Raw genomic sequence first — 26,901 nt, forward strand, 5'->3', positions numbered from 1 at the left:
AATGGAACAGAGAAAGGAGAGAGTTCCAGGCATGGGGGACTGCCTGAGAAAATGCCCAAAGACCTAGTGTCTTGTTGGTGGAACAGCCAGGAGGCCATGTCCTTGGATGGAAGAGTACATGGCTGGGATGAAGGTGTAAGAAGACAGGAAGGAAGGAGGGGGCTAGGTTATTGTATCTGATCCTAGAAGAGACAGGGAGCCACTGAGTTTATTGAGCTGGTTGTGGGGGTGATATGTTTGGACTTGGGCTTTAGGAAAATCACTTTAGTGGTTGAATGGAGGAAGGATTGGAGTGGAGGAAAGACATGAGACAGGCAGCCCCACCAGACTACTGCAATAGTCCATATAATGAGGGCTTAAACCAATTGTGGCAGAGTCAGAGGAAAGAAGGTGATGTTAATTGTGAGATACTGACAAAGGTGACAGGCTTCAAGCAACAGCTTGAATATGGGATGAGTGACAGTGAGGCACTGAGGATGACTCCTGGGTTGAGTCTGAGGGACTAGGAGGATGGAATTGCCCTTTATAGTAATAGGGAAGTTAGGAGGGGGGATGGGTTTAGGGGAAAAGATAATGAGTTCAGTTTCTGGACATAGTGAGTTTCAGATATCTACTGGACATCCAAGTCGGATATATCTGAAAGGCAGCTAAAGATGAGAGACTGGAGGTCAGCAGATAGACTGGGGCAGGAAAGGTAGACGTGATCAGAGCTATATTTTAGAAATAGCAATTTGGCAATTAGGGATTAATGTTAGGGATCTGGGCAGATAAGAAGGCAGCCCATTAGGAAGCGATGGCAGAAGCACCTCCAGCTGCGGAGGGAGGGCAGGGGATGGGTGAGAGCGCAGGCAGTGGGGGCAGCAACTGAGAAGTCTGGCGCAGGACCCATTCTCTTCCCCCTGCATCCCAGTGACCCCCTTCCCAGTTCTTCAAACCTGACTGGTCCAGGCGCTCTGCACGGGTTCGCTCCGAAGCTCCTCTAACCTCACTTAGAGGGTGTCTGCCCGAGCTCCCCTGAGGGCAGTCCCGCCCGTCTCCAGCCCATGCATACCACGTGACCCGGACGAGCCGCCCGCTCCCGGCCCCTTCTTCCCTCCTCCTCCCCCACCCACGTGACGAACGGCCAGCCTCGTCAGGTCTGGTCACGCGCAGTCGCGAGCGCCGCGCGGAGGGAGGTGGGAGGCGGGAGGCGGGAGGCGGGAGGCGGGAGGCGGGAGGCGGGGAGCGGGAAGCGTGCCGCCGAGCTCCTCTCCCGCCCTCAGCTGCCCCGCCACCCAGTGCGGGGAGGTGTGGCCGAAGGCCTCTCACACCCTGGCTCCGCGGTAGTGCTGCCTCTTCTGCCCCGTCCCCCTTCTCCCGGGCCCTCCCCTCCAGGACTTCTTATACCAAGACCCGGAGATGTGGCTGCGGGTGGCGGCGGCCCAGTGCCTCCAGGCCCGGCCCCTGAGCCCTTTCCGCTTCCTGCCTCAGTTGTCTCTTGGTTTGTTGGCTTCCTCGTCTGTCTTTTCGTGAGGGAGCGTGGTTCCGCGGGAAGAGATAAAAATAACTCGGGAGGTGGGGCCGGTGGTATCTTATTTCATTTATTTATTTGTTTATTTTTGCAGAGGCTTGGCTTTCGGAGCATCTAAGCGTGAAGAGCTGTTTTCTTACCGAAGTCCTAGCTTGGGGATGTTGGTGTCGATAAACCCTGCACTGATCCTTTGATTTAGGATTTTAAAAGCATGCATGTCAGCAACAGCATTCAACAGAAAAAAGTGGACTATATGTAATTAAGTGTTGTAGTGGAAATAAAAAGCCCCACTCCTTGAGGTCAAGGACCTTAAAATCTGGGTTGTTTTTTGGGGGGGGAGGGGGGATGAGGGGTCCGGTTCTCTTACTTTATTGGTGTCAGGAACTCTCAGGTATGGAAACTTAACACCAAGCAGCAGTTTCTCTGTAACTTAAAGATCGTGGAAAGTTGCTGTGGCTTTACAAGAAAGGTTAAATGGCTTGCCCAGGCTTGCAGTCTTTATCTTTCAGAGGAATACCTTGAAGCCAAGGCCAGTCCTCTATTCTCTACAAGTCACACTGCCTCTTTTACCATTTAGTAAGTTAAATAAAGCACTTTGAATATTTTATTTCATTCCTCTTAAGATCCTGTGAAGTATGTACTATGCCTGGTTTCCGCCAAACTGTTTTCCAGTTTTTCCAGTAATTTTTGTCAAATGTTGAATTCCTAACCCAAAAGCTTGTGTCTTTGGGTTGATCAAACATTAGATTACTATGGCTATTTACTACTATGCATTATTGTGTACCAGATTTATCCCACTGATCCCCCACTTTATTTCTTAGACAGTACGAGATTGTTTTGGTGATTACTACTTTGTAATATAATTTGAAATCTGGGAACTCCTAGGCCACCTTCCTTAATACTTTTTAAAAATTGATTCCCTTAGGTACAGCTAGGTGGTGCAGTGGATAGATCATCGGCCCTGGAGTCAGGGGGACTTGAGTTCAAATCCGATCTGCGACCAGACATTTGACACTAGATGTGTGACCCTAGGCAAGTCATTTAACCCCAATTGCCTAAAAAAAATAAAATAATTCTTAGGTAGTTTGATTGTTATGGCACTGAATAGGTAAATTAACTTAGGTAGGATTATAATTTTTGTACTGGCTTAGCCTACCCATGAGTAATTAATATTTCTCCAATTTTTTAGCTGTTTTTATTTGTGTTATATAATTATGTTCATAAAGTCCCTGGATTTGTCTTGGCAGGTAGATTCCCAGGTTATTTTATATTGTCTGTAGTTATTTCAAATGGCATTTCTCTTTCTATTTCTTGCTGCTGGATTTGCTAATAGCATATACTGATGACTTATGTGGTTTATTTTATATCCTGCAACTTTGCTGAAATTGTTAAGTGTTTTGACTAGTTTTTTAGTTGATACTCTGTGATTCTCTAAGTATACCATCATATCATCAGCGAAGAGTGATGGTTTTGTTTCCTTATGTTTGTATTTATTCCTTCAATTTCTTTTTCTTGTCTCATTGCTATAGCTAGTATTTCTAGTACGATGTTGAATAATAGTGGTGATAATGGACATCCTTGCTTCACCCCTGAGCTTACTGGGAAGGCTTCTAAATTATCCCTATTACAGTTAATGCTTGCTCTTGGTTTTCGATAGATGCAACTTATCATTTTAAAAAAAGGTTCCATTGATTCTTGTGCTTTCTAGTGTTTTTAATAGGAGTGGGTATTGTATTTTGTCGAAGGTTTCTTCTGCATTAATTGATAAAATCATATGATTTTTGTTGTTAGTGATATGGTCAATTGTGCTTATAGTTTTCCTAATATTGAAACAGCCCTGCATTCCTAGTATAAATCCCACCTGGTCATAGTGTATGATCTTTGTGATATATTGCTGTGATTTCCGTGCTGGTATATTGTTTAAATTTTTTGCATCAATATTCATTAAGGAAATTAGTCTGTAGATTTCTTTGTTTTTGTTCTCTCAGGTTTAAGTATCAAAACCATATTTGTGTCATAAAAGGAGTTTGTAGGACTCCTTTTATGCCTATTTTTTTTTTTCAAATAGCTTATATAGTATTGGGATTAATTGTTCCTTAAATGTTTGGTGGAATTCATTTGTGAATCCATTTGGTTGTGAAGATTTTTTCTTAGAGAGCTTGATGACTTGTTCAATTTCTTTTTCTAAAATAGGGTTTTTTAAGTATTTTATTTCCTCTTCTGTTAATCTAGGCAGTTTATATGTTTGTTTATATAAACTTTTCATCAATTTTACTTAAATTGTCAGTTTTACTGGCATATAATTGGGGAAAATAACTCCTAATAATTGCTTTAATTTCATCTTCATTGGTGATGCATTCACCCTTTTCATTTTTGATACTAGTATTCTTATTTTCTTCTTTTTTTAAATCAAATTAACCAATGGTTTATTTATTTTATTGGCTTTTTCATAAAACCAGCTCCTAGTTTTATTTATTAGTTCAATTTTTTTTACCTTAAATTTTATTAATCTCTCCTTTGACTTTCAGGATTTCCATTTTGGTGTTTAGTTGGGAATTTAAAATTTGTTCTTTTTCTAATTTTTTTTAGTTGTATGCCCAATTAATTAACTTTCTTCTCTCATTTATTGATGTATGAATTTAGAGATAAAAAATTTCCCCTAAGTATTCCTTTGGCTGCACCCTGCAGATTTTGGAATGTTGTCTCATTGTTGTCATTCTCTTAAATGAAATTATTATTTCTATGATTTGTTCTTTAACCCACTCGTTCTTTGCAATTAGATTATTTAGTTTATAACTAACTTTTAATCTTTGCTTCTACTGCCCTTTACTAAATCAAATTTTTATTGCATTATGGTCCAAAAAAGGTACATTTAATATTTCTGCTTTTCTGCATTTGGTTGTGAGATTTTTATGGTCTAATACATTTTTTGTGAAGGTACTATGTACAATTCAGAAAAAGGTATATTTTTTTCTATTACTGAAGTCTATCGTATCTAACTTTTCTAAGATTCTGTTCATCTCCTTGACTTTTAAAAATGTATTTTATGGTTAGATTTATCTAGTTCTGAGAGGAAAAAGTTGAGTTCCCCCACTAATACAGTTTTACTATTTCCTCCTGTAATTCTTTTCCTTTAAGAATTTGGATGCTAGGCCACTTAGTGCATATATGTTTAGTATTGACACTACTTCATTGTGTATAGTTCCCTTTATTTTTTATTTTATTTTATTTTTGATGAAATTGGGTTAAGTGACTTGCCCATGGTCACAAAGCTAGTGAGAGTCAAGTGTCTGAGGCTGGATTTGAACTCAGGTCCTCCTGATTCCAAGGCCGGAGCTCTATCCACTGAACCACCTAACTGCCCCATGTATAGTTCCCTTTAGCAAATTGTAGTTTCTCTGCTTATCTGCTTTTAATTAGGTCTATTTTTTCCTGACTATAGCTCCAATAATATTTGAATGATTTCTTTCTGGCTGCCTTAAGGATTTCTCTTTGACATGGGAGCTCTGGAATTTGGCTAGAATATTCTTGGGAGTTTTCATTTTGGGGTCTCTTTCAGGAGGTGATTGGTGGATTCTTTCAATTTTTATTTTACCCTCTGGCTCTAGGATATCAGGGCAGTTTTCCTCAATAATTTCTTGAAATATGATGTCTAGGCTCTTTCTTTGATCTTGATTTTCAGGTAATCCAATAATTCTTAAATTATCTCTCCTTGATTTATTTTCCATGTCAGTTGTTTTTCTGATTAGATATTTCACATTTTCTTCTATTTTTTCATTCTTTTGACTTTGTTTTATTGTTTCTTGATGTCTCATAGAGTCATTAGCTTTCACTTGCCCAATTCTAATTTTTAAGGAATTATTTTGGTCAGTGAACTTTTGTACCTGTTTTTCCATTTGGCCAATTCTGCTTTTTTAAGGTAGTATTTTCTTCAGTGTTTTTTTGTGCCTCTTACCAAGCTATTGTCTTTTCATAATTTTCTTCCTTTGCTTTAGTTTCTTTACCTAATTTTTCCTTTACTATTCTTAATTTTGAAAGTCATTTTTAGCTCTCCTGGGAATTTTTGTTGGGCATATGTCCAGTTCACATTTTTTTCTTCTTTGAGGCTTTACTTGTAGCTGTTTTGACTTCATTGTCTTTTTCTGAGTTTGTGTCTTGATCTTCCCCATCACCATGGTTGTTTTTTATGGTCAGATTCTTTTTATGGTATTTGCTCATTTTCCACCCTGTTTCTTGATTTAGAACTTTATGTTAATATTGGGCTCTGTTCCTAGCATAGGTGGGTAGAGGAGCACAGTCTCAAGCTTCAGACTCTTTCTGCACAATTTTCAGAGAGTTATGGGGGTTTGGAAGTTTTTGGTGTTTCCAAGGTAGTGTGGTCTGAGGAGACATGGTCACTGCTCTCTTGGTTTGTACTCTGGTCCTTACCCATGAAGACACCCTGATTTCCTAAGATTGCAATAGTTATTGCTCCTCAGGGTTTTTCCTCCCTTGGGACCAGAAAGGATGCTGTTCCTCAGAGTCCTTGATCCGTTGCGGCTGGAAAGGATACTGCCACTTAGGGCTTCCATTTCTTCTTGACTGAAATTGCTCCTCACTGCCCTTGAACTATAACCCAGAAGTAGGTATAGATAATGGAGATGTCAAACAGAATCAGTTCCTGTGTCCATGCTAGCATATGGGTCCCTTGTAATCTCTCTGTTGCTTCTGTCACCACCACCTAATCCCACCACTGGTATTTCATCCACATGAATTCTAGGCCAGCCTCCATCTCCACGTCATAGATCTCTTTGACCTCCTAGGTTTTCTTGGGCTGGAAGAATGTTTCATTCTGACCTTTTGTTGGCTTTGCTGCCCTAGAACTGTATTTGAGGTGTTATTTTAATGTTGTTTGGAGGGAAATGTTGGGAGAGTTTGACTGTTTTTCTAATCCACCATCTTGATTCCACCCCCAAAAGTCCACCTACTGGGTATTTCAAACTGGATATACTGGACATCCCAAACTCAACATGTCCCAAGCAGAACTCATTTTCTCCCTCAAACTCACCTCTCTTTCCAGACTTCCTATTTCTTTTGTGAATACCCCTATCCTAGTTACCCAGCAGCATAAGCTTGGAATCCTCAACAGGATCCTCACTCTCCCCCACTCCTCATATCCAATCAGTTGCGAAATTTGGTTGATCCATGTTGTTTTTTTTGTGTACAATACCTCATGCATCCTTCCCCTTATCTTTACTCAAGCCTCTTTGCTGGTTCAAGCCCTCATCATCTCTTGTGTGGACTAACTGGAAAAAATCTAACTGGTTTTCCTGCCTCAAGAATCCCTTTTCTAATCATTCTCCCAAACTGCTGCCAAAGTGATTTTACTGAAGCCAGTATCTAACCAAGTTACTCCTGAGTGAGATTGGTGAAGACCCCTCATAAAATTTAAACTTAAATGACTAAAATAAGATAAAGACCCCTAATAATAATATATGTGTACCCAGGTCAGGAAGCTTGCAAATAGCCCAGATAAATATATTCAAATTGTTGCAAAAGATAAGTATAACTACAAATTGTTCCAGGATCTGAAATGAACAAAACAGGATGTACTAAGAGGATACTTGAAAGAGGGGAAGGCAGGTGAAAACCATGTAACGATTCTGTAATTTGCACTGCTGTTGCTGGGGTAGTTTTGTCGTGTTTAGATTGTGCCCTCTGAAGCCCAGCCAATGGGATAAGAGGTAGGAGGCTAGGGAGGGGTAGCGGTTAGAACCTATAAAAATGCTTGCTTGACTGACATCACCTCTGGTCTTGCATCGGACTGCCTTTTGGTGCGAGTCACCGATTCTCGATATCGAAATAAAATCCTTTCTACTTTCTACCTGGAGAAACCTCTGAATTAATTTGGGTAAGGGTCATTGCTGTCCTACATACTCCCCTGCTCCCTATCATCTCTCTAAGATCAGATACAAATTCTTCGTTTGGCATTTAAAGTCTTTCACAACTTGGTTTCAACCTATCTGTTCCTACTTGTACATGTCATGTATTCTGTGGTAAAGACAAACTGGCCTGCCTGACATATCTTCTACAGGACATTCCATTTTAGAAACTTGGGTTTCTTTTAAGGTACAGCTCAAAACCCGCCTTCTATATGAAGCCCTCCTGATCACTCAGCTGCTATTTTTTACCTCTCCTTCAGTATATTGTATATACATATATGGAATAAATATACTGTATGTACCTATACATTTTTATGTCTCCACTGATAGAATTTGAGGATAGGAACTATTTCATTTTTGTGAAATAATTTTGTGATAAGTGGCACAGTTGATAGAGTGCTGGGCCTAGAGTAAGGAAGACCTGAGTTCAAATCTAACTTCTGATATTTACTAGCTATGTGACCCTGGGAAAGTCACTCTGTCTGCCTCAGTTTCCTAAAATGGTAAAACGGGGATAATAATCGTACCCTACCCCCTAGGGTCGTTATGAGGATCAAATGAAATAATATTTGTAAAGTGCTTAGCACTGTGTCTGACACATAATAGGTACTATGTAGATGCTATCATTATTCTTATTATTCATATATACCCAGCGCCAAGCATAGTACCTGGCATATAGTAGGTATTTTAAAATGTTTATTGATTGGTTGCTTCTGAAAATGACAAAAACGAAAGACAAATCCTACATTAATTTATTTATTTTGCTGCTGAAAAAAGTTTTAAAGAAAAATATCTTAACAGCATTTTCTCTTTGTGCTACACAGGGTTCAGAGTAGTGGGCAATTAGAAATTGAAAGGGGAGAAAAGCATCATAGCTTTTGATGTGGGGAAAATTAATGGGAGTATGTGGGAAAATACAACAAATATTTCTAACATAAAGACTATGTATGGTATTATTTTAGTTCTCATCTGTATTCATTAAGTAGTCAGTAAATATTTAATGGTAATTTAACGTATAAGCTTGATATGACTGAGGACTTTTTTTATTTTGCATAGTGCCTGTGGGAACTCCATCTATGGGAAGAAAGAATTCCTCAGACTTGTTGTATGGGCCTCCAAGGAGTAAAAATCATTATCTTCATTCTCATGAACATGAATAAAGTCCATGCTTTCTAATATTTTAAAGAAAGTTGCTGATAAGACAAAAGACAGAGTTTTTTAAAGGATCTTTGCTGTCAAGACATAAGTTATTCCTTTCTTCCTCATGCTGTAAGATTCTAAAATCTGTGATGACAAAAGGATAAATAACATTTCCTTGGGACTATTCCAATGTATAGAACCCTCCAAATCAAATTATGATTTCCTTTATTTTAATTTTTATAACTTGGACATTTTGGTTTTTATTTAGGGGATATATATATTTAGAATCAAAGAAGTGAAAATTTCATAGATTACTTGACTAAGGCTTTTTTAGAGGTTTTTTGTTTTTTTTTTTTTGAGATCGGGAGTAGAATTTGTTAGGGAAAAAAAAAGCCAGGGTATTATAGCGGCATTTTAAAATCTTACTCTATTGACTTGGTCATTTTCCTTAAAATAACTTTACTGTGCAAGTGTGGTCTTCGTTTACAGAGAAACAGTTAAAATATGGTTTTGTTTAGTTAAAATTCACAGATTTCCTCTCTGACATGCTCTTTAGGAGATGTAGCCTACCCTGTCCTCTAAGAAGGCAAACAGAAATCTGGCTTGGCTGACATTGCCTGGCTGAGCTTTTGGAGTGCCGCTTGGAAATGGGGATATTCTTTTTTAACATGGTCGAGAATGCTGCATATGAGGTTCATTCGGGCTTCCTGTTTCTGCCTTTCATTCTGCAGAGATTGTTTAGATCGGAATAGGCATACATATTTTCCATCCTTTGCAGTCTGGAGATACTTAACACGGTTCTGAAGCATTACAAGTTCTGTAAAGTTCTTAGAAAAGAAAAGAGAGATATTAGACTAGAAATAAAATAAAATACCTCAGCAAATAATAAACATGAGAAGATTTAGTAATTAAAGGAGTGATCACTGAATAATGGAGTCTTTAGACAATGATATATATTGAAATGTCCCCACAGATTAATTAACCAAGTGGATCTTGTCTTATTATCTTAAATAGACTGAAAGAAGAGGAATATATCCTATCACAGGTTCAGATCTGATTCAATGAAATCTAGTACATAGAGTGAAGAAAATGGCAGAGGAAAGAAGGCAAAAGCCAGACTTAGCAAGAGACTCATAAAAAAAAATATATGTGTGTGTATATATATATATACTGCTTTGTAAATACTAGAGAAGATTAAAATGGCATTTTTAATTTTTTTCCATTTTCACTTAAACTTCCTTTTACTACTACTATGTTGATGTCTCATTATGATATGGTGGTGAAGCTGGGTTGTTACAGACTATGCCAGTAGAGTGTGAGTTCTGGAAATGCTTCCACTATGACCCAGTGATAGAAGCTAACCACCCAAGGATCACCAGTGTTTTAATCTATATCGGGGGGAGGGGGGGTGGGGATCACAACAATAAAATTAAAAATTTCCTTTAAGTCTTCACCTTTATCTTCATAAATTTATTAACATTTGAAGGGATAATGTCACAGAAGGGTAATAGCTGATTTCTGCATAATGGTGATTACCATTTTTTCTTATATAAAGATAAATAGCTACTGACCAATCATTGAGAAAGAATGTATTTTTAATTTTTTTTAAATAGCATGAATCAATTTGCAGTGACTTTAGTGATTTAGTGATTGTCTCTTGGCCCATTCTCTTCGTGACCATGTATTCTCATGAAAACTGACTAAGGAAAGGGTGTCTTTGACAAAATGAAACCAGCTGGTCTACAGCATAGGAGAACTACAAATTCACCAACATCAGGTTCAAAATAAGTTGAAGTTTCACCAGCCACAGGGAGTTGGAATGATCAAATGAAACAAACACTCAGATGTTGCAGCTCCTCCAAGAGGACAAACTGCAATTTGCTGATTGGAGAAATTTGTTGTATTCATTCCAGAAGGGAAACTTTGTTCTTGAAACACACAGTTTATAAAGAAGATCAAAGTGAAAGCAAGAGGAAAGTTAGGGTGGGAGAGGCCAGGTTTTCAACAAGGAACCAGAAATGAGGCAATTAAAATTGCGTTTTTAGTGGTGTAGGACCTGTTAAACTATGACTTCCATGATTCATTTTATAGTCTCTGGCTTGTGGTTTCTATGAACTTTTTTATGCTATATATGAAGATGTTTGCTCTTAAAAATTTTATAACTGCAAGTATCATCCTTCCTCTGGGGAATAAAAAAGCATAGATATTACTTGCTTGAAAACATAGATACAAATATATTAATAATTAAGGCCTTTCCCCCTTTTGTTCAGATGTTTGTATATTCAAAATTTGTTCTACTACACCTAATATAATCTGAGTTAGTATTCAAATATAGAATCCCATTGCCATCAGAGGACCTTTGATACTCAGTTGTGAAAATAATGCCCTTCTGATATTGGCTATGTAATACAGAAGCAGAACTTTGGGAAGATTTGTGCCCATATTAATTGGCTACCATCCCAATACTGGTATATTTCTAATTGCTTCTCACTTTCTTTTGCTTTTAACTCCTAAACCCAGCTGAGGACATCTGTCCCTCCATCTCTAATTATATAATTCAAAGATAAGTATCCATTTGCATCCTAAAAATGGACTCATAGCACCTGGAATGATAAAGAAGTCCCTCTAAATCCCCTATTAGTTTTTTTCCCTGACTTAATATTTTTTAAATCACATTTTTTTTCAGTCAGCACTTTCTATCCTCACTTCCCCCTGCTACCAATATATAATGAAAGGAAAACAAAACCCATTACAAACATGTATAGTTAAGCAAAACAGATTTCTACACTGGCCATGTCCAAAAAAATATGCCTCATTCTGCACTTTGAGTCCTTCACCTCTCTATAAAGAGTTGAGTAGCTTGTTTCATCACTGGTCCTATGGAATCATGATCTTTACAATGATCAGAGTTCCTAATTCTTTTAAAGTTGTTTGTCTTTACTATATTGTTATCATTGTTCTCTTGGTAAAAATGTTCTTTTGGTTCTGTTCACTTTATTCTGGATCAATTCATTCAAGTCTTCTCAGGTTTCTCTGAAACCATCCCCTTCATATTTTCTTATAGCACAATAGTATTCCATCACATTTATATACCACAAATTGTTCAGCCATTCCCAACTGATAGATATTTCCTGAAGACTCATTCTTTGCAACCTCAAAAAGAGCCAGAAATATTTTTGTACTTCTTTAGTTTGTTCTGCTTAGGACTAATCCTTTCTTTTATTTATCTTCCCTCTAATTCCCCCTATTTGTCTCCCCTTTCCCTCCTATTTCCCTGTTGAGTGAAATCTATTTCTGTACCCAACTGTTTGTATTTGTTCCTTTCACCAGATGAATGAGGTTAAAGTGTCAGTTGTGCCTCTCACCTGTTCCTCCTACACTGATTATGTGAGATAATTTTCTAACATTCCTTTCTCTTTACTCCCTAATATGAATACCATAGGACTCTATTTTTTTCTTAAGATATCAAGACATAACAGAATTATTCCAAGGCCTTGTCTAACCAGACTTCCTTTATGACCCTAATGATTATAAGGTTCAGAGGGAACACATCATCTCCTCATCCTTTTTAAGTCCCTTAATGATCATTCATACTAACTTTTTTTTATGTTTCTCTTAACTCCTGTGTTTGAACTTAAGAATCTCTTTGGAGCTTTGTTCATTTCATGAGGAATGCTTGGAAATCCTCTATTTCACTAAAGATTCAAGTTTTTTCCCTCTCTATTCTTGATTGTAAACCTATGTCTTTTGCCTTCTGAAATATCATATTCCAAGCTTTCTGCTCCTTGATGGTAGTGGCTCTTAAATTGTGTGGACCCTGAATGTGGCTCCTTGGTACTTGAATTCTCTTTTTTCTGGCTGCCTGTAATATTTTTCCTTCATTAAGGACTCTATCTTTAATGTGTGTAGACCTCTCTGTCTGTCTCCTCATGCCTATCTAGCCTGAAAAAAATGACTCACTGTGACTTTTTCTTGGATTTTTCCATCAGGATTAAATCTGGTGCATTTTCTAGATCTGTTTGGAGGAGTTTTGGAGGAGAGCTCAGCTATACTTCTTCCTGCTACTGTACCATGTTGGCTCCACCTCCCTCTTGTTAGTTGACCATGATTAGATAGTAGAACATTTCAAACCCATTTCAAACCTCTTAACCAATTATACAACACTCAGTGACCCCAAAGAACAGTAGAAATTATCTATTAATATATTTGTTCTCTGCCAGTCACTATCCTAAAACCTCTGAAAAGGAGGAAACAACCATAACACGTTATCAGATATGGGATTTTTCTTGCACATAGTGGGGGAATTGAACAGAGATCCCTGGATAGGTTGAGTTTACTCAGCCTGTTTGAAATTACAGGATGTAACATTTTATCCCTCTTAGATGCCGAGTAGTTGCATTTTCCTCCTTATTTTCACATTAGCCTTGTGGGGAAAAGGCAATAAAAATAAACAAAGAAAAAAATATGTTTCAGTCCATACTCAGAGTCAGTTCTCTATCTGGAGGTAGATAGCATTTTTCAACAAGTCCTTTGGAATTGTTGTAGATCACTGAACTAATCATAGTCACGGTTGATTAACATTGCAATATATCTGTTACTATGTACATTGTTCTCCTGGTTCTGCTTACTTTACTTTGCACGAGTTCATATAAGTCTTCCCATGTTTTTCTGCAATCATCCCCGTCATAATTTTTTTATAGCGCAATAGTATTCCATCACAATCATATACCACTATCTGTTCAGCTATTCCCCAATTGATGAATATACCCTTGATTTCCAATTCTTTGCTACCACCAAAAGGAGCTGCTATACATATTTTCATACATATGGGTCTTTTTCCTTTCTTTTAATCTCTTTGGGGTATAGACCTAGTAGCAGTATTGCTGGATCAAAGTGTACATTTAGTTTTATAGCCCTTTGGGCATAGTTCAGAATTCTTCTCCAGAATGGTTGGACCTGTTCACAATAGTGCATTAGTGTACCTATTTTTCGACATCCTCTCCAGCATTTGTCAATTTCCTTTTCTGTCATCTTAGCCAATCTGAAGGGTGCCAAATGTAAAACAACTTCAAAGTTGTTTTAATTTGCATTTCTGTAATTGATAGTGATTTAGAGAAAATTTTGCTATGATATTTGCTACTGATAGCTTTGCTTTCTTCTGAAAACTGCCTTTATATCCTTTGACCATTTATCAGTTGGGGAATGGCTCATTTTTATAAATTGGGCTCAGTTCCCTATATATTTGAGAAATGAGATCTTTATCAGAGAAACTTGTTATATAATTTTTTCCCAGTTTCCTGCTTTCCTTCTAGTTTTGTCTGCATTGATTTTGCTTGTGCAAAAGCTTTTTAATTTCCTGTGATCAAAATTAATCCATTTTGTGCCCTTGTGGAGCTCTCTATCTCTTGTTGGTTATGAATTCTTACCTGTCCATAGGTCTCAAGTTTTTTCTGTGATCCCCAAATTTGCTTATGATGTCACCCTTTATATGGACCCATTTTGAACTTATCTTGGTATACAGTGTGAGATGTTGGTCTATGCCTAGTTTTTACCAGACTACTTTCCAGTTTTCCCAGTAGTTTTTTTTCAAATAGTGAGTTCTTGCCCCAGTAGCCTGGATTTGTGGGTTTATCATATGCTAGGTTACTATGTTCATTTGCTTCTATATATTGCATACCTAATCTGTTCCATTGATCAACTACTCTGTTTCTTATCCAGTTCCAGACTGTTTTGATGATTATAGATTTGTAGTATAATTTTAGATCTGGTACTGCTAGGCCCCCTTTCTTCTAATATTTTTTCATTGATTCCCTTGATATTCTTGAAGTTGTGTTCCTACAGATGAATTTTGTTATTATTTTTTCTAGCTTTATAAATTAATTCTTTGGTAATTTCATTGGTATGGCATTGAGTAAATAAATTAATTTAGGTAGTATTGTCATTTTTATTATACTGGTTTGGCCTACCCATATGCTGTTTAGATCTATGTTTATTTGTATGAATAGTAATTTGTAATTGTGTTCATATAGTTCCCGTGTGTGTCTTGGCAAGTAGACTCCCAAATATTTTATACTTTCTTCAGTTATTTTAAATGAAATTTCTCTCTCTCTTCCTTCTTTGTTTTATTGGTAATATATAGAAATGCTGATGATTTGTGTGTTTTTTTTATATCCTGCATCTTTGCTAAAGTTGTCAATTGTTTTGACTAGAATTTTAGTCGACTCCATAAGGTTCTCTAAGTATATCGTATCATTTGCAAAAAAAAATGATAGTTCTGTTTCTTTGTTGCCCATGCTGATTCCTTCAGTTTCTTTTTCTTGCCATATTGCTATGTATAGCAGTTCTAATACAGTATTAAATAATTTTTGATATCTTTGCATCACCCCTAATCTTAATGAAAAGGTTTCTAGTTTATCCCTATTTCAGATAATGTTTGTTCTTGGTTTTAGATAGATACGACTTATCATTTTAAGATAAGCTCCATTTATTCTTATCTTTTTAGTGGCTTTAATAAGAGTGGTATTGAATTTTGTCAAAAGCTTTTTCTGCATCTATTGATATAATCATATGATTTTTGTTGCTTTTGTTATTGATAAGGTCAATTATGCTTATAGTTTTCCTAATATTAAACCAGTTCTGCATTCCTGATATAAATCCCACCTAGTCGTAGTGTATGATCTTTGTGATATATTGCTGTAATCTCCTTGCTAGTATTTTATTTAAAAATTTTGCATCAATATTCATTAGGGAAATCAGTCTATAGTTTTCATTCTATTTTTGCACTTCCTAATTTAAGTATCAGCACCATAATTGTGTTGTAAAAAGAACTTTGTAGGACTCCTTTGTCTATTTTTAAAAACAGTTTGTATAGGAATTAATTGTTCTTTAAATGCTTGGTAAAATTCACATGTAAATTCATCATGTATTTTTTCGTAGGTAGCTCATTTGTGACTTGTTCAAATTCTTTTTCAAAGATAGGGTTATTTAAATATTATTTTTCTTCTTTCTTTTTTAAAATTAAATTAGCTAATGGCTGATCTATTTTATTGTTTTTGTTATAAAATCAGCTCCTAGTTTTATTAGTTCAATTTTTAAAATTTTCACTTTTATTAATCTTTCCTTTGATTTTTAAGAATTTCTATTTTGGTATTTAAATAGGGATTTTTAATTTGCTGTTTTTCTAGGTTTTTTTTAGTTGTATGCCCAATTTGTTGATCTGTTCTTTATCTTTTTTCTTTTTTGACATAAGCATATGGAGATAATAAAATTTCCCCTAAATATTGCTTTAGCTGCATCCTACAAATTTTGGCATGGTGTCTAATTGCTGTCATTATCTTTAATGAAATTATTGTTTGTTTCTCTTATTTATTCTTCAGCCCATTCATTCTTTAGGGTTGTATTATTTAGTTTCCAATTAATTTTTAATCTATGCTTCAAAGACTCTTTACTGAATGTGATTTTTATTGCATTATGATCCAAAAAGGAGGCATTTAATATTTCTACTTTTCTACATTTATGTGAGATTTTTATGCCCTAATACATGGTCAGTTGTTTGTTGTTTTGTTTTTTTTTTAAAGATGCCACACACAGCTTAAAAATGGGTATGGTCCTTTCTATTCCTATTGAATATTATCTAGAGATCGATACTATCTAACTTTCCTAAAAGTGAGAAAAGAAGCAAGCAGCAATAGTGTGGCTCAGATACCAGGAACACAGCAGAGTCTCAGTTCCAGCTTCTAGCCCTATGTATATTTGTGGGGAAACCCCCAGGTTGTGAAGAAATGCTTTGTATTGCTGCTGTAGTATGCCACTTAGTAAACGCCTTTGCCTTGAGTTAATTGTGTCCTCTGGCTATGAAAGGGAAGCTACAAAGCCATCTTAGGAAGCTGCCACATTCATTACCTTAGTCTGGGTGCAGATTTGGAGGACTCAGTCAGCTCATTTAAAGTACAAATCTTACTGTAGATAATTTTTCCTTTTTCCTTCCCTAAGTCACTGAGTTATCACATAATTATTCAGTTGGAGAAGCCTTTGCTGCCAAATGTAGGAATTCAAATGAGTGGGAGAAACTGATTGATCTCTTCTCATTTTAAAACTCTTAGAAGTCACCCACAGGGTCCTCAGTCTAATAGCCATAGTCAGGGGATCTATTTTATCTAGTAAGATGTTATCATCAAATAAAATCTGTGCGGCCTCAGACCAAACACTGGACACTTACTAGCTGTGTGACCTTGGGCAAGTCACTTAACCTCAATTGCCTAAAAACAAAACAAAAAAAAAATTGAAATAAAATCTGTGTAGTACCAGGTAGCTATCAATAGCCTGAAGTACATAACTTGTGTTCTCACCATAGCAGGATTTGTTTTGGGTTCTGCTAACCTGTGTTAATCTATTTGACTGAATAAAAGAATCTGTTTACCTGTCTCTTAAGTTCTGTGAGTTTACTGATACTGATGTCCATTTGGTCAGTCTCTTTCTGCAGGTTGGTAAGCTTTTCCTGCTTTTCTACAAGAGACTCACTTAGACATTTTTGAGTTTCTTCCATCTCAGAGATGCTTTGGTTGCAGTCTTCAGTGAACTATGAAAAGAAAATGAATTCTGAGATGAAAACTGGACAAATATATTCTCTTTGCTCCTGACAGTTATATGAAAGTCACACAATACTTGATCAATGAATCAGTTAACTATATCAAATATTAAGTATACAGTGTGTACCTAACAATTCCAGGCACTGAGAGGGATACAAAGGATTGTATAAGATAGCCCTCATCTGCTAGGGAGACAAAATTAAAAAATGAAATAATGAGGGAGCAAATATGATGTTATTCTATATAGTGCTAACTCTAAATGCAATAGAAACTTCAAAGGAAGAGATTTCCTTGTAGGCTGGAGTAGTTGGGAGAAAGCTTCTTGGAGGACTTGGGATAAACCGTAAGATAGAGGTTGTCAAACACATGACCTGCATTGAGTCACAACACTCCCTGAGTGTGGCCAAACCAGATTAAAATGTACTTGGGAAATATTTAACAAAATAAAAAAATAGAACAGAGATAATGTTAATATGTGGTTTTCTAAGTCAATATGCAATTTAAAGGGAATCTTATGTGTGGTTTAGTAGCCCCATTTCTATTTGAATTTAACACCACTACCTTAAGGAATAGGTAGGAGTTCAGGAGATGAAGGAAGTAAGACATACCTGTGCAGGAAGCAGCATAATGAAATAAGAAGTAGTTTAGGGTAGTAGAAAACATGCTGTAGAGACCCAAATCCTGCCTATATGACATTGAGCAAATGACTTACTCTTTTATTCTGAGTCTGTTTCCTAACCTGTATAATGGGAATAATACAATAACCTGCTGTATTTCTTAGGAATGTGGTGAGGATCAAATGAGATAGTGGATATAAAGAAAGCACTTTCCAAACCTTAAAGCACCATATAAATGCCACTTGTCTTGGCAAAAGCATGGTGGCAGAAATGCATATGGAATGTATGGAGAATAGCAAGAAAACTGGATTGACTTGAACAGAGTAGTGTTGCAGAAAAATAAGAAATAGGGTTGGACAGACAGTAGAGCGAAGTCAGATAATGGAAGGCCTTGAAACTATGAGGAGTCTGGACTTGACGTAGGGAACCACTGTATGCTCTTCATGCAATTAATTCAACATGTGTTCAGAGGACTAGGTGCTGGGGGAGATATAATTAGAAAAGAGTGGTAGAGTGATATAGCAGACAGAGCATTGGACTTGGAGTTACTCTGGGTTTAAATCCTACCTCTGACGCTAGTTGTGTAATTTTTGGGCAAGTTACTTAAATATACTCTACTACTCAATTTCTTCACTTAAAAATGGGACTAATATACACTTCAGCTCTTACCGTATAAAGTTGTGAGGATTAAATGAAATAACTTAAAGTACTTTGCAAACATTAAGATACTCCGTAAATGTCAGTTGTCATTATTAAGACATCATCCCTACCCTCATGGAATCTACGACATAGGAGGAAAATGAAACTTAAACGTAGTTAACTACTGAGAGCTGGGACTGTTTTTCTGCCTTTCTTTGTAACCCCAGTACTTAGCACAGTACCTGGCACATAACAGGTGCTTAACACATACTTATTATATAACACATAATATAAATGCAATAGAGACATGCTAAATAAGGAGGAAAAGTCATTACTCACTGGGGAGTGGAAGAAAGAAGTAGCATTTGAAAAAGACTTTAAAGAATGAGGACAGAGGGCATTCCAGGCATAGGCAAGACCATGAGGAAAGGAATGGGGTTGGGAGATTGTAATATATGTTTAAAGGGCAGAGCTATCCAGTTTGGCTGGAGTATAGGATAGGTGGAAAGGATTAATAAGAGAGAAAGCTGAAGGGGTAGATTGGTGTTTGCTTTGGCGGGGCTTTGAATGTCGGACAGAAGAATCTGAATTTTATTTGGTAGGCAATAAGGAACCTAAAAGGGAGCAACTAAGTAGCACAGTAGATAAAGTACCAGATCTGGAGTCAGTAAGACTCATCTTCCTGAGTTAAAATCTGGCCTCAGATACTTACTAGCCATGTGACCTTGGTCAAGTCATTTAACCTCTGTCTGCCTCAGTTTGCCCTGTTATAAAATAAGGATAATAAAAACACCTACTTCACAAGGTTGTTGTGAGGATAAAATGAGATAATATTTGTGAAAAGTGCCTGGCACGTAGTAGCACTGTATAAATGTTTATTCCTTCCCCTTTGTATAGGTTGCCTCTTATAATCAAAATGCTGTCACCTCTGTCTCTTAGAATCTGTAGCTTTCTTAGAAGCATACCTCTGATGTAAGACTTTTCCTGATGGCTCTAGCTGCTAATGCCTTCCCTGGAAATTACTTTGTATTCACTACATATACATGTGCATATGTGTACATACATGTATACATGTGTGTATACATGTATATGTGACATACATATGTTATATCGTTATTTAAACTTACATATGCAGTTATTTCGCCAATAGAATGAAAACTCCTGAAGAGGAAAGTGACAGTTTCATTTTTGCCTTTGTATTTACAGCACCTAGCACAATACCTGGCAGATAGAAGATGCTTAATAGATACTTGTTGTTTGATTGGCAGTGGTCTAGGGGACAGAGACAGATTTGAAATGAGATTGTAGAGATTGATAAACTTATTATAAAGTTACTGAGAGGTAGAGGAGTCAAGATGGTGAAGTGAGAGGAAGCATTTTTGCCCAGCTTACCCAACACACCTCTTCTACAGCAATCTAAAAATCACGCTATACCAAATTCTTATTGGGAAAGCCAAGAAAAAGTCACAATGAGTCATTTTTCCAGTCCCATAGCATCTTAGGAAAACAGAGAGGTCTTCAAACACTGGGGTAGTACTGGTCAAGAGAGCAGCGCAGCAGCAGCAATAGCAGAGGTAGCAGAGACAGTGTTGGGGGAACATTCTAGCAATCAGGGATAGTAAGTAAGACTGAACACCAAGGCTGGAAGCAATGGTGTCCCAAGGGACTCCTGAAACAGCACTGAGCACGGGAAAGTGTGCCAGTTGGCAGCTCAGTCACCCGTTACTCAGTGTGGAGAGGAGCAGTCACGTCCCAGGGGTTCTAGCTGTATACAGAGGAAGGAATAAGTTCCAAGAACTTAGGCATGTGGCTCTGAGCTCAAGAGTAGAGGAACAGACTCATTTCTAACCTTTAGCCCCACACATAAATGCTGTAGTAGAATAACCAGGTCAGAAAAACCAACACCAAAGGAGAGTCAAGCAGTTCAGTCACTTTGAAGCTATAGAACCTCCCAGCAGGCTAAGAGTAAATGAATCCAATAGCAGTCTACTGAAACTCAACCACACACAACTCAACAGACCCAAATCTGGATCAGGAACTTTCAGAGTTCATACTAAGTAGTGAATAAACCTCTCGCCAGATGACACTACAGTGGAAACACTGAAAACTTTCAGGCCCCCAGACTGAGTTATGAAAACAGCAGAAAGCTATAAAAAGACTCAGGCTAGACATCATCATAGAACCCAACTCTAACATAAAGTCAAGAAGTAGGCTAGAAGAACCCTACCATAAAGAGCTACTATGATGACAGAGAAGTTTAAAACACAAACAGAAGACAACTTGAAAACATCTACAAGCAAAGCCTCAAGGAAAAAATGCCTCAGATCCCTCATCTGTTAAATGAGCTGGCGAAGGAAACTTCTCCAGTATCTTGCCAAGAAAACCCCAAATGGAGTCACAAAGAGTTGGACGAGAGTAAAATGACTTCACTAAAATGACTTCACAACAACACAGGTGAAAAAACCGAGGCCATGAGATATTAAGTGATTGCCCAAGATTACACAGCTAACAAATGTCTGAGGTCAGATGAACACTATCCACTAAGCCCACCTAGCTGCCTAAAGGGAAATAAGAAAGGCAGGAGGCGGCTAGGTTATGAAGGACTTTGAATGCCAAACAGAACATTTTGTATTTGCTCTTGGAGGTAATAGGAAGCCACTGGAGTTTATTGGATGGGTGGGGTGGGGTAGTGGTGCCATGACCAAACCTTCATTTTAGGAAAATCACTTTAGTGGCTGAGTAGAGAATGGATTGAAGTGGAGAGAGAGTTGAGGCAGGCTAAAGAGCTAGTGAATACTGAAGTTTGAGATTCTTTTGTACCCAAATGGCACAAAGTCATGGATTATGGAAGCAAAATCTTAGAGTCTTAAATTTATAGATAATTGAAATTAAGTAATGCATACTCTTTAGCCAAAACTTATTAGGGTGTTAAATTTTTAAAAGCTCCTAGTTTCTTATAAAAACAAAAGAGCCTCTGTGCAAATAATGGAATGCGTAGCAAGATAGCAGACAATACTCTTTTTAGATGACAAGAAAAAATTAAGTCTGTTCTCATAAAGCTATTGTCTGAATAGTCATGATTTGCAATATCTTTATCTTATCATAGAAGTCTTTGGAACATTACTGTTATAATCTAACATCACAAATTGCATTTTTGACTTGTTTTCTCTTTCTTTTTGAGAAACATTCTGTTCTTGATCTGTAACATTAATGGAAACTCCTTAGGGTGAGGTAATTTCTAGAATTATTTCCATAAGAGTATACAAGAACTATGTTCAAAGGGCTATAAAACTGTGCATACATTTTGACCCAGCAATACCAATACTAGGTCTGTATCCCAAAGAGATCAGAGAAGGAAAAGGTTCTATAAATACAAAAATATTTATAGCAGCTCTTTTTGTGTTTGCAAAGAATTAGAAATTAAGGGGATGCTCATCAATTGGGGAATGGCTGAACAAGTTGTGGCATATGATTGTGATGGAGTACTGTTGTGCTGTAAGAAATGATGAGTAGGGTGGTTTCAGAAAAACATGGTGAGACCTATGTGAACCAATGCAAAGTGAAGTGAGAAGAAATGGGAGATAGCTGTGTACAGGAACAGCAATGTTTGTGATGATGGTCAACTGTGAAAGACTTGGCTGTTCTGATCAAGATAGTGATCCAAGACAATTCCACAGGACTCGTGAAGAAAAAAATGCTATCCACCTCCAGAAAGAGAACTGATGAACCCTGACTGAAAACTGAAGTATTATTTTCTCTTTATTTTTCCTTCTAATTTTGAAATGTCTAGTATGGAAATGTGTTTTGCATGATTTCACAAGTATAATGGATATCATATTGCTTGCCTTCTCAGTGGGTGTGGGAGTGAGGGAAAGAATTTGGAACTCAAAATCTTGTGGAAGTGAAACTAAAATAAATATAAATAAATAAATTGGGGGGAAAAGAATGTTAAAATAAATTAATTAAATAAGGTGTTTTTTAAAAAAATTAATCAAGACTTAGACCTCTTGTTGAAGTAGGTCACTTGATTAGAGATCTCTTTATCATCAACAGCCCTCCCAACAGCTGTTTGATGTAATATATATGTGTGTGTATATATATAGTATAATTTTTTTATTAATCTGAGTACTGAACACAATACTGACTCACTTTATTTGCTATGACCCTACAGTAGAATGGTTTACCTTGGACATTTTCAAATCCTCTGAGCCTCCCACTTACAGAATCACAGAATATTAGTTATAGAGGTATCTTAAGAAACATCTAGTTCAGTCTCTTCATTTTATTGATGGGGAAACTGAGTTCCAGAAAGGTGATTTGCCTAATACCACAACTAGTTGATGTCAGAGCTGAAACCTGAATCCAAGTTCCTACATTCTGTTCCATTTACCACAATTTATTTAACCATTTTCCCATTGCTGATATTTAGATTACTTAGATTTTTTTCCAGTTACAAATAGTATTGCTCCAAATATCTTTGGACAAATAATCTTTAAAAAACAACACTTTCAGAGTATATTCTGTAAGAAAAATTATTTAATATATTGTTTGAAAAAATTATTATACTGTTTAAATCCAACATTATGTGATTAAAGGTTGTCTACAACCAGAATCTCACCAGACAGTAACTCTCTAGGAATGTTGGAGATGGCTATAAGGGATTTTGGATTTTCACAGGTCCTGGATCTACCCAAATCATTCTTGTTTTGGGTTATCACACGCAGTTCTTGTGATGGGTCCACCTAAGCTTGTGTTTGGGGTTCCTCTGTGTTTTGGCTTGTGTGGTTCCAGTATTCCCTATGCTGTGCAGCCTTGCCTAAATACCATATAATGTAAAACTTTCCAGAGCCTGGACAAGAGGGAGCCACACCTCCTTACTAGATCATTTTCCTCCACCAAATGACCTAATAAATTTCTTTCTAAAACTATTTCAGATTTTGGGGTCTGTTCTCACGAACATTAAAATGGTGGTAGTGGTGGGATTCCCTGGTGGTCACCTGAATAAACTAAACCCAAAGGTTCTCTTGGACCATGAAAGCTGAGTCTCTGTGATTCTCTGTGATTGAGCATGGGCAGGACTGACCAATATAGGATCACATAGACCAGAGCAAGAATCTGGTAAGTCCCCTTGGGTTCGGGTTGTACACAGTCCAGGCCCCAACTCTTAGTGTCCAGAAAATTAAGAAATTATACTTGGCCTTAGCCCATAGAAAGACTCAGGTGGGGTTAGAATTTGCCCAGGCCTCCCTAATGAGCAATGACCCTTTGATTATGCAAGGGTTTCGTAAGTAGCTGCTAAAATCTAAAAATTTAGTTAAAATTAGACTGGAGGTCATTTGGTAGAACTTTTCCTTTTTTCTCCTCTCTCTGTCTCTGTCTCTCTCTGTCTCTATCTCTCTGTCTCTGTCTCTTTCTCTGTGTTTCTCTCTCTCTCTCTCTCTCTCTCTCTCTCTCTCTCTCTTTCTCTCTCTTTCTGTCTCTCTCTCTCTTTCTCTCTCTTTCTGTCTCTCTCTCTCTTTTTTCCTCCCGCCTTTCTCCTCAACTTTCCCTAGATACCTGGTCAGTGACTGGCTAGTAACCACGTAGATGTTCTCATGAACATGGGTATTAGTTACACACTCAATCACTTAGGATGGCCCCAGGTTAGTGAGGGAAACTTGAATTTGGAGGTGGGTTTTGATCGGGACTTCTACTTCAGAAGTTCTCTAGAACATACAAGGTCTTATTTACCAGGGAGAGAACTTTGAAGGGGAACACCTCTTCACCCATAAAAAAACTGCTCTTAAGACTGCACAGAAAAGGAGTTTAAAAGGGTGGGGAAAACTAATGAAGTCTTAAAACAGCTCTCCCAGCTATCTGTAATATTGATCAGGAACTAATGCTGATATTTTGTTTAGACTTTCAGTGGGAGATATGGAGGAAAACTGGGAGATTTTTTCTTTCTCTCTGCTTTCACAACCCTGTCCAGGTTGGAAATTGCAGAGATAAAGACAGACAAGAAAAGGAAGGAAATATTTTTTTCCTGGTTTGTGGAAATATATGGCATTATAAATTAATTACAAGCTAAAATTTGTAACTGAAATGTAATATCTTTACTGTAGTTTCCTAATTATGATAATATCTTAGTGGATTTTTGGAGGTTTGCAACTAGGATTAAAATGCAAATAGCACTCTACTTCCTGGAGGGAGATAGATGTATTATTTTAGTTGAAGGTGATTTCACCTACTAGAGAATAAACAGAACTAAAGCTAGATTGACTCAATATAATTTAATTTTTAACGTAAACTAGTAGCAGAGTCACCTAAATTGAAACAGACTATGCAACTCCCAAAGTAAAAGTAGGGAAATTAATTGGTATTGTAAAATGAAATCTGTACAGAAGAGATTTGGTGGAATGTTAGATTAGAATATGGTTGGGAAATAAGATGAGATGGACTTAAAAAAAGTAGCTATGGTAAAGAGAAGTGAGGAATCAGAGTGTAAAATGAAAGTTTAGTTTCAAAGATGATAGGCTGTAATCAAAGTCCACTGTAAGGAAAAACATTTGCAAGAGAGAAGGTTTAAGGAAAGTTAATGTGAATTGGAGAGTTTAAAAATCTAGGGTTGGGAGTTTTGGAAAGAAATTTGAGAAGGTTTTTGATTCCTCTGAGATAAGATGGATTTGTGAAATTTTTTAGGGGAGTGCCTATTAGCAGTTTCAGATAGACAATATTCTATCAAGTTATAACATTTACCAAATGGAAACAATAGAAATAAATTTGTGGCATGAAATTATTTGAGTATGCATACTAAAAATCTGTCCTTGAAGGACCATTAGAAGGGCATGTCCCAATCCTCAGAGTCTCATGGACTCCAAAATGAGGGGAATGGAAATATGAGACTCATTATGAATCTTTGAAAGTGAGCTAATTGAAAGCAGTGGGCTCTAAAATTTGAGGTGCTGGCAACTAATGGCCTTTGGGAAAATTGAGATTTTGAACATTGCCATTTGTAATTATAAATCCAGATTTGATTTGGTTGAAATTTGTCCTGAAACCAAATTATAATGTGGTCTCATTTACAGTGAGATGTGTTTTCCTATTAGGATAATTGTGATAAATCAGAACTTAATGCAAAATATATTTGATATTTGGCATTAAAGCAATATGCTTGGAAACTGCATGGATCAGGAAAACCTGAGTTCAACTCTGGTCTCAGAAGTTAGCTGTGTAACTTTAAGCCAGTTACTTTACCTGTTTGTCTCAGTTCCCTCATCTATAAAATAATAATAGTACCTACATCCTAAGGTTGCTGTGAGCATCCAGTGAAATAAATTGTGAAGTGCTTAGCACAGTGCCTAATACATGGTAAGCACTTTATAAATGTTAGCTATTATTACGTTAATTAAGTGAAATTACTCTATACTGATTTTTAAAATATGATTGGTATAGAAAGCCAAATTGATAGATGGTGATTTTCTATATGAGAGGATTTAGAAATGCATTCAAATGAATTGATATGATTTGATTGATAAAGAGTTTTGGGTTATGTTTTAAAAATCCATAATATTGTTTAATGTTATTGTTAGGCTTCTAATTTTTCTTGTATTATAATTTTTGGCAAAACCATTGTATAAGAATTGCTGTTACTTTGAAAAATGATACCCAAAGAATGTTGCAGTTGTTTCATTAGGAAAGTGACTTCTTTTTTAATCTGGAGCTGTTAGATTATGAATTGAGCTATTAAAGAATGTGGTCGCAATGTTTGAAAACTTAAGTATTGGGCATATTTTGCTTTAAAATGGAAAATAATAACTTACTTTTTTGGGGGGAAAAATAGCAAAGACCTCGTAAGCTGCCCTTATCTGTGAAGTTGTTTCGACTTTCTATTTGGGCAGGGTCATAAAACTTATCAGTCCCGCTGACAGCATATTTTAAAGTTCTAACTTGGAATATGAGAAACTAGGACCACTGCCAACCAAAGTGGGAGGACTTACAAGTTTGCTTCTAGTAAAAAGTGAGTTTCATCTGATATTGTTTGGCCATTGGTTATGAAAATTATGAAATTGTTCCTGTTAATAAATAATATGTATTGAAGTTACAGCTTTGAGCCAACTTAGTATCAGTAGACCTTACATTCAAAGATTTCATTTCTGCCTTGGGGGTTAATAGGCAATATGGATATCTGTTAGTCTGGAGGCTTATAGCAGCCATCATTTTTCAGGCTTTTTAAGATTCTTCCTTCAGTCTGTTGGTGACATTGTCCATATCAGGTACAGGTACAGGGTTCAAGTAAAAATAGAACAAGTGGTATGTAAAAACTGAAATTCTTTTGATCTAGCAGTATCACTACTAGGTCTATATTCCAAAGAGATAATAAAAAAGGGAAAAGGACCACATGTACAAAAATATTTATAGCAGCTCTTTTTGTGGTGGCAAAGAATGAAAAATTGAGAGGAATGGCTGAACAAGTTGTGGTATATGAATGTAATGGAATATTATTGTTC

The 26,901-nt window shown here is 36.8% G+C and overlaps 2 protein-coding genes and 1 long non-coding RNA gene across 4 annotated transcripts in view; 1 reads left to right on the forward strand and 2 right to left on the reverse strand.

The window, feature by feature from the left end:
- The window catches only part of GAA (glucosidase alpha, acid), a 38,306-nt gene extending 37,255 nt beyond the window's left edge, over positions 1 to 1,051 (reverse strand). The window contains exon 1 of the mRNA XM_027850153.1: positions 936 to 1,051. The gene's annotated coding sequence lies outside the window, so the exon portion shown is untranslated. The remainder of the gene's footprint in view (positions 1 to 935) is intronic.
- A 184-nt stretch (positions 1,052 to 1,235) lies between these two features.
- LOC114034542 lies at positions 1,236 to 1,825 on the forward strand. The gene is made up of 2 exons (XR_003568114.1): positions 1,236 to 1,480; positions 1,605 to 1,825. It is a non-coding gene; the product is annotated as an uncharacterized LOC114034542 (long non-coding RNA).
- Positions 1,826 to 8,915: 7,090 nt separating this feature from the next.
- Positions 8,916 to 26,901, reverse strand: part of CCDC40 (coiled-coil domain containing 40) — a 99,767-nt gene continuing 81,781 nt past the window's right edge. Inside the window, exons 19-20 of one of the 2 annotated variants that reach the window (XM_027850280.1) lie at positions 16,991 to 17,149; positions 8,916 to 9,398 (exon numbers count right to left, since the gene is read on the reverse strand). In XM_027850280.1, coding sequence (XP_027706081.1) covers positions 9,150 to 9,398; positions 16,991 to 17,149 — 408 coding nt within the window. In that variant the 3' untranslated portion in view covers positions 8,916 to 9,149. The remainder of the gene's footprint in view (positions 9,399 to 16,990; positions 17,150 to 26,901) is intronic. The other variant, XM_027850281.1, reaches the window with a different exon arrangement.

The sequence above is a fragment of the Vombatus ursinus genome, unplaced genomic scaffold (genome assembly GCF_900497805.2).
Source record: "Vombatus ursinus unplaced genomic scaffold, bare-nosed wombat genome assembly UNPS02008996.1, whole genome shotgun sequence".
Classification (NCBI taxonomy): domain Eukaryota; kingdom Metazoa; phylum Chordata; class Mammalia; order Diprotodontia; family Vombatidae; genus Vombatus; species Vombatus ursinus.